At 39.6% G+C, this 8,341-nt stretch overlaps 1 protein-coding gene across 1 annotated transcript in view; it reads right to left on the reverse strand.

Annotated features, from left to right (window-relative positions):
* Positions 1–2,919: 2,919 nt before the first annotated feature.
* The window catches only part of SULT6B1 (sulfotransferase family 6B member 1), a 158,015-nt gene continuing 152,593 nt past the window's right edge, over positions 2,920–8,341 (reverse strand). Inside the window, exons 3-7 of the mRNA XM_031552179.1 lie at positions 7,088–7,214; positions 6,339–6,433; positions 5,898–6,054; positions 4,995–5,062; positions 2,920–4,490 (exon numbers count right to left, since the gene is read on the reverse strand). Of these exons, the coding sequence (XP_031408039.1) occupies positions 4,437–4,490; positions 4,995–5,062; positions 5,898–6,054; positions 6,339–6,433; positions 7,088–7,214 (501 nt within the window). The 3' untranslated portion in view covers positions 2,920–4,436. The remainder of the gene's footprint in view (positions 4,491–4,994; positions 5,063–5,897; positions 6,055–6,338; positions 6,434–7,087; positions 7,215–8,341) is intronic.

An 8,341-nucleotide genomic window follows, 5' to 3' on the forward strand; every position in this document is an offset into this window, starting at 1 on the left:
CACAGGGGCCAGGGAGGCATAAAATGCTTGCAAAACAATTATATGCCACAGAGAAATTCACAGTTGATAACAGCAGAAGATTGTTTATTGCCTTGTTTACACCTCCACCTTGAGCATTATTCTCTGCTGTATGGAAGACTGAACAAACCACAGCACTCAAACACATTTGTTTCTCTGCAGAGGTTCTGTAAGGCACACGTGTTAAAGATGGCATTCAAAGTGCTTTTTGCTCTGCATGCCTCTGGCTGTGCAGGAATACACCCATCACATGTGTACAGCAGGTAGGAGACCCAGTTCACCACCACACCGTGACCACAGACACCAGAGCCTGCCTGACAGGACAAAGTCACAAGGAAATGATTCCCCCACACATTTGCCCCAGTACAGTCTGAGAGCTGAACAATATTTTTCAAATAATAGAGAAGAACAGTTTATCTTACCTTTAAGAGCAGACCACACAGCATCCACCGGACAGCCCAGCAGAGCACGATCCTTCCCTTCCCCAGCCAACAGGTGCACGCCACCAGTCCTCAGCTCCAGCTGTCCTGCATGCACACCTGGGCTGCAGTTGCAATCCTCTGCTCCTTCACCCTGCTTTTCCACTTTCCTGAGGTGAAGTGAACTTTTCTCCTTCCACAACCTTTGCTTGGGGGCGGTGATGGCCACAGGGCTCAAGTCTGAGGTGGCACTGCTAGGCCTCAACTCCAGCTCAGGGCAGTTAAGCACAGGGAATCCCAATCTCTATCACTTCCCTTTTTCCTACTCCAGATCCCATCTTCTTGAACCTGTTTCATGTAGAGGTCTGGATGGCTGTTAAATGGAAGCTCAGTAAAGGCAGGCTCCACCAAGCAATACCTCAGCTCAGCAGCACTGGGGTAAGTTTTTCACAGTGACAATGCATCTGGTGCCAAAGCCATTAGAAAGACAGGTGTCCAGAAGCCTGCAAGTTGCAAGTGAAGACAAACCCTGTAGCTTGCCAGAATAAAACAAAACAAAAGGTAGAAAAGGAAAACAGCTCTCTAAACAACTAACAATCAAAAAACAAAAATAATTCTATGCCAACAGGAAAAAGATAGTGGATTGTGTTGGGGAAAAAAAAAAAGCATAAGTACTTGTATAAAGAACAAAAGAAAAAAGTAGTCTGGAAATCTGCAGCAGCTATTCCAGTCACTCCCTGTGCTTTGTGAAAAGATACATCCTTCCTTTTTCTTCTAAGTGCTCCTTTTGGGGGGCTAGTTGTTTTCAGTAGGTTTTTGTTGTTGCTTTTGTTTTTACTTTTTGGGGGGGCACGTGGCTAATGTGGATTATCTTGTATTTTATTTTTTCCTCTGAATATAAATATTTTGCCTATGGATACAGCGGAAATACACAATAATGAATCTGTGACTTATTTACCTGCTGGGGGAATGCTAATGAGTGTTGTAGTAATGAAAACAGCTTCATTGGCTTGTAAATGCAAAACAGCAGGGAACTCACTAGAGACTCAACATGCATATGCCAATAAACTTGCATTATTCACAAGTACACAAACCTCCCAAGACACGAGTTTCAGAGCCTTCTTTCATTTCCTGCCTGCTTCACATTTTGAGCCAAGTCAAAGAATATTTTTCTATTTTCCTCAAGCTTCTAAAGGTTTTGCAGAAGCCAGATGATCTTACGGAAAACTTTCCATTCAGATGTAAACTGAGTATTTGTAAGACTAAGCACAACAGCTACACATTTCTACTGGTTACATTTTCAGGCAGCTGGGAGAAGGGACAAGTTGATACCCAGCACCGGCTGACCTTAATTTGGCTTCAAAGCAAGAGAGTGCCAAGCACTTGGCATGCGAAGATCAAACACACACCATCGCAGGCCCTGGTCCTGATCTCTCTACCTTATTTTTATTCTAAGATCTTTACAGCTTTGTAAAGAAAGGAGGGAGGGCAGAGAGTCCAGATGGTCACTTCATTGCTCACTCTGCCTTTCAATTTGGACAAAGATCTGGTTTTCACTGACTGTGGCAAGAAGAGCCACATGAAAGAGAGGAGTGCCAGGGGCGCACCTTGATGCTTTCATACGTGGCTGTACGACAGCACCCTCTCCCCATGTGACACTGTCAGCAGTGATACCTTCTGCCATCATTCTTAACCAGAACTCCCAAACCAAGTCTTGCTCTCTCACCAGCTGGTCTCCAGTTCCAGTACCATATCTAGAACCTCAATTCTAGCTGGCTCTGGCTGACTTACGTAACTAGGCACAACCTAGACTCTGCCAATACTAACCATCTATACACTATTATATTGGCAATTGCTTCATATTATCCAATCTGCAAATACAAAGTGTGACTACAATTCATCATAGTTGTATCCATTTCCATAAGTATCTGAATGTAAACAACATTTTACCAGAGCACTTCTGCAAGGTGCTCAGACATAGCACTGATAGAGTGTCATTCATTATGTTGTTTTCTATTTCTCTCCTTTGCATCAATCCTGACTATATTAACATTCAGAACTACCACTGACCAGTCTCATTTCAGCACCTTTTGTGGATGTTGCCAAGCTTTGCAGAATGTTAAGAGTAGAACAGAAGGTGTTATTCCCCACCAAAGGTGATCTTTCAGCCAAAATAGAGATCGGTGTTAGGGTTTTTCCTAAAGAATACAAGTCCAGGCATTTGCTATTATGAGATTGGTATGATTGTGTTTCACATCCCCCTTCATTATAAATCCATTTGGCATCCATTCTAATAACCAGCATACCCTCAGAAAAGAATTATTTGATGTTCCTGTGGATGTCATATGCGCCTTGTACTTTTAGAGCACTTCTATTGTAATTCAACATTAATTATCTTTCCAATTAATGTACTGCATAATGCTGCAATATAAAATGTGTGCATTTTGTAAATGTGAAAATTGAGCTCAGTTCTGTCTGCTTTGATGCCATTGTACCTTTATTACAATTCAGTACCAGAATTCTTTTCCACTGGGTTATTGACACCCTGAACACACACAAGGGAGCATTAGAAAGACACATTTATGCTTCTCTTTTCCAAGAAGACCTCCAACTTCTCTTTTTCAAGATAATTTTAATATACTTTCCTGTTTTATGTTTGTTATTGAGCAGCTTATAAGGGAAATGGAGATGACGAAAGTACTAATAGAGCAGCTTTACCAGTTAGCATAATATAGATAATATAAATACTTACAACTGTTAGAAAATTTAAGTGAGAAACAAGTCACAAAAAATAAAATAAAATGAAATAATAATAATAATAATAAAATCAAAGCCTGTAGTCAGGGAGTGAAAATTTTCTTCTTTGAAAGGCAAATGATCCAACATATTCTTTAATGTGTTAAAAATACCACTTAAAGTTTTACAAGTTCCATAATAACAAGTATAAACTGGAACACACAAATTTAATACAAAATATAAATGGAAAATGTAGAACCAAAACTGTTGTCTATGCATATGGCTGAAAGAATAGAATATATGACTGATGATTTTCCACAATGAGGAATTTAATTTTTCTGTTGGGTTTGATTTTTTTTGTTTAGCTGCTGTCAAAAGCCATAAACACTATGGGCTATTGGGTTTGACCTTCAGTGCCACCATCTGAAAACACTGCACAGTGCTTTTCTGAATGTGTTTGAGGAAGGTAAAAATTCTCTTTCTATAGTGACATTACATTTAGATTTCATATGTGCTTTCATTTTTAACAGAACAGAAACTAAAACACACAGAAAGCTGCAAACAAATCAGCTGCCCCTCACACTCAGTAGTCATATTCAACATGCTTTAATGCTCATTCTTAGCTGGTAATCACTGAGTAAGTGCGTATGTGTTGAGAAGTGTCTGCAGATTATTAATGTAAGAATGTCATCTATAAAATATTACTTCATATGGCTAAGCAACCTTAGCTTAAATAACCTTGCTGATCTAAAGGTGTAAAAAGATAAAAGTAATCTATTTAGCATCTTGATACAGAATTTTCTCTTTAACTGTCCTGGAATACTTCAGTAAAATCTTAAGTGGAAAAAGGTGGCAGTTTAAGCAGATAGACTGGCTATTATTGGTCAAGTAATTCATGCAACCTACTTTACTAGAGATTGGTATTCCTTTTTCAACATCATCCTCAATCAGAGTCTTTTGAATTTCCTTTAATATATTTCTTAACAATGACACTAACCTAGTGTTCCAGTAGGGTCTATTACAGCTGAAGCAAATACATAAGGAACACAGCTGTATTTTCCACTTATACAGATCTTGGGATTAGTTTGAAAGGCTTCATCAACTTCACTTGTTTGGTATTAACACAATTCATTCTGATTTGGTTTGGTTTTGTGTGTTCTACTTTGCTCTTCAATCCTCACTCCAACCTCCACGAGCAACTTCTGCCCCGGACAATTCCTTCGATTGCTCAGAATTAGAACTTCCACTAACATTCATTGCTTTTCATTCCAAAGCAATGAAAAATATCCATGCCAAAAGAGGTGGAAACTTTCTGCCCTACAGAGAAAGTGATAAACAAAACCCTTTTGAACAAAAAAACAAAACAAAACCCTTTTGAAATTTCATTTTAAACCGAAATACTACACGTTTCCAAATCTGAAAATCAAGAAGACACCTAATGATTGGCTTAAAAAATCTCATGGAAGGTCACTTCCAACTTACTGAACACATTTCCAGTGATTTCAGCAGGTTCAACTACTGCATATAAATTTCACACAAAATCATGGCTAAAAATCAGTTTTAAAAAATGAGAAATCAGTCAAGTCAATGACAGTATAACTGTAAGAATGAGGATTGTTTGTGCAAGACTGCACAAACATGTTTGCAAATTACACAGATTTTTTTAAATTTCAGATCAGATATTGTTCTAATTTCTCTTTGATTACATGAAACTGAACAAAAAGCAGCCTAGATGTTAGACTTCTCCATAACAGAAGCTCAGGCCTTGCAGTACAGATCATATTTTAGCTTTGCTCCCAGCTTGGTTCCTTCTAAACATACTTTGAATTTGGCATCCATTTCCTGATTCTGAGCTTCAGTGAAAAGATTTTTCCAGTCCCCAACAACACCTGGAATAGAAAGAAAAGTAAAACAATAGCCCTGACTGTAAGGACAAGGGAGTATGGTTTGAAACAAATAAAATCATGCCTCTTGTCATATTTCAGGATAATCCACTTCAAAAAAAAAATCTGATCAAAGAATACACTCTGCTGCTTTACTTTCAGTGTCCTTAAGAGAATGTGAACAGAAGTGGGACATGGGAAGCTAATGGTCTGCCTTGTGCCTTACACAGTTGCAGAAGTCTGTAAAAGATGATCAGCAGCTATGAAAAGAACTCAAAAAGTTCAAAGATGTGGTTTTTAACTGCAAGAGAGTAGTGTACCACAACCAGTCACTACCCTAACCTGCAGTCTACTTTTGATCTAGATTTTGGGGGAGTTCACTGCCTGAGGTATTCTGGGTCTACTAGGCATGGCCCAACCTGTAGAGCGTCTGGATTCAACAAACTGTGTGAGGTTCCTAGGCAACCACGAAGGTTATTTAGGAAATCCAAGAAGAAAAATCTTTGGAGGTGCTTTGCAGATCAAGTGCCAGGCTACCCCCAGTACTCAGAAGCCAAAACAAAACTGTTTGTTTTAATTGGTGCTTGCTGCAAACCGTGACCAAAGGGAGTGCTACCTGGAAGGCACTTCTGCTAATCACATTATGCAGGGCTTTACTGAATGATACTGGCACTTATGATGAAATCATTCTGAAGCACCAGCAGTGTTTCTTAAGTTCCAACCCCAAAAATTATGCATAAAAATTAAACACTTACTCATCCAAATCCATTTGTCCAAGATGCAGCACTACCACTCACAAACCTTGCAAAATATGCTGCTTGTTTGCTATAAACAAATTTACCTTTGCGGAAAAGAACTGTGCCAACAGCACCATGAGTCTCCTGAGCCTTATTCTTCACTGCCTGGAAAGTAGCCCTCTCTGCAATGGACTGGATCTGCTCCGTTGTTGGGGAGAATCCAAAGAATTCTGCTATTTGCTTTACACCAGAAGCCAGATTCTGAAAACAATGCAGTGAGGGGGGGTCATATTATATGCTTCCTCTAAAAAAGGACCTACCCACTCGGGACACATATGGCCATCACCTATTAACACCATCTTCCTTCACAGTACATTTTGTATGTTACACTGGAGCTCAGTTTTCATATAGCCAGACTCAATTTGTTTCTAAATGGATACTTGATTTTGCTTTCAGAAACCTGTGCTATTTGCTTCTAATTTCAGCAGTTTTCAGGAAATGGGCTCAGATGTGTCTTGACCGTCAGTACACAGCGGCTGCTTTACCTCTTTCAGGTCTTCGTATATTACAATCATAGTGTTCTCATCTTCAATGTGTTTGTTCCAGGTGACTGCATGGTCAAAATAAGATCCCCAGCCAACTGTGAAGAGAAAAAAGCATCAGTGTGATCCCTTTTTACTATTGTGTACTTATTTCTCTTTGACTGAAGGATTGCTCTCTGTGGCTCAAAAGTTACATCCATGAAGAAAAACAGAACAGTTTGTCCTTTAGGTGGTACCATACTGTATATCAGAACAATAGAGACTTCCATTGGACTTTTGTAGGTAGACGGCTTTCACACAGAAACATGTACTTCCCATATACTTCCCCTCCATTTCTGTATTGTCATTAAAGACATCTCTTAAAAGCCAAAGCTAGACATCATTCTAAATCTAAAATCTAAGTTCCTTACAGGGTTTTTGGCTTTGTGTATGGGAACACAACAAACAGTCATTCCATTACCATCATTTCAGATTTGTAGCACTGCCTCCATTACTAACTGACAGGATTTTATCCCAGTGCTATTATGAAGCTGCAAGTCAACTCCCCTTGCTTGGAAGAGCAAAATATCCAGAAGCAAAGTATCTTTTGGGCTTTCTCCCCATTTTTTGCATTCAGCTATCTCCTTTATCATGAGGTATGGTCACCAGTGAACTAATTATGACACAGCTGTTTTCCCACTAGTCCCATTTAGTTGTTTTCAAATATTTTCTTCTGTTGTTTCTTCAGCTACATTCAGTAACTATAACCATACCTTTCCCATTCATGAACTCTAAGAAGAACTCATCCCAGGAGCTGTAACTGGGGACACTTGGCACATTCTCGTGGAAATGGAAAAATGAAACAGCTGTATCTTTAGGGTTTCGAAACAACACTAGTATCTGGAGTAGGAGAAAGAGATCAACAACTTTAGATCACTTATTTCCCCTGGCAACCAAAATGACAATAAAACCAAACATTCTGCAATCAATAACTCACCAGGGACCACAAAATATTTTCATTATTAGGTAAGGCATAGAGAATAAATTTATAACATGTCATAATAAAGGCCTTGTTACCACTCCTAAGATTTTCCTATAGCCCTGAAGCAACTGTAGAAAGGAGCAGATGGAAAAACTGTAGTACTGTCATGGAAAACTATCTCTTAGCTATCCAAAACCTGGGAAATGTGTAAGGACCATTCACCAGCCCACTGGTAGGAAAAGCTCCATTTGATTCTTCTTCAGGAAACCACAGCTGCTACAATCATCTCCCATTTTTCAAAGCACGGCAACAATGCATTTGAAATCCTAAGAAACTGCAATCCTTGGAGAGAGTAAACACTTCTGTGAACAAGCTATACAAAAAACAGGAAAAAATACTCATGGAACATGGCTAAAATCCCCATTCCTTAACTAGTTCCTCCCTTCATTTGTGGTACGTTTTCTAACTGCTATGTACCTAACAGCTATGTACCTTTCACTGTTCAGTGACTTGGAACCAGAAATACTGAAATTTTTAAAATGTGACTCTGCATGGAGACAGGCAGGTTCTCAAGAGGTACTGCTGTCACATTAATTCTTACCATGGCTATATGTAGACAAGAGTAGCATAGAAGAGAAAAGCATGACTCCTCAACCATTTTTTGAGCATTGTGATAGCCTCTAGATCTGTTATTTGCTTATGTACCACTAATGCTTTTGTGCTAAGGCAGTCCAGAGGTCATAGAATCATAGAATGGCCTGGGTTGAAAAGGACCACAATGATCATCTAGTTTCAAACCCCCTGCTATGTGCAGGGTCACCAACCACCAGACCAGGCTGCCCAGAGCCACATCCAGCCTGGCCTTGAATGCCTCCAGAGATGGGGCATTCACAACCTCCTTGGGCAACCTGTTCCAGTTCCTCCAAGTTCCTTTCCCTCAGTGACACTTGCTAGGGTGCAAGAGAAGGATGTAGCTCCAAATAATATTCATGCATCTTAGTGCTGCCAGTGAAATCAGGCTTGTACTTAGGAAGGGGAAGGATTT

Source organism: Meleagris gallopavo, chromosome 2 (genome assembly GCF_000146605.3).
Source record: "Meleagris gallopavo isolate NT-WF06-2002-E0010 breed Aviagen turkey brand Nicholas breeding stock chromosome 2, Turkey_5.1, whole genome shotgun sequence".
Classification (NCBI taxonomy): Eukaryota; Metazoa; Chordata; class Aves; order Galliformes; family Phasianidae; genus Meleagris; species Meleagris gallopavo.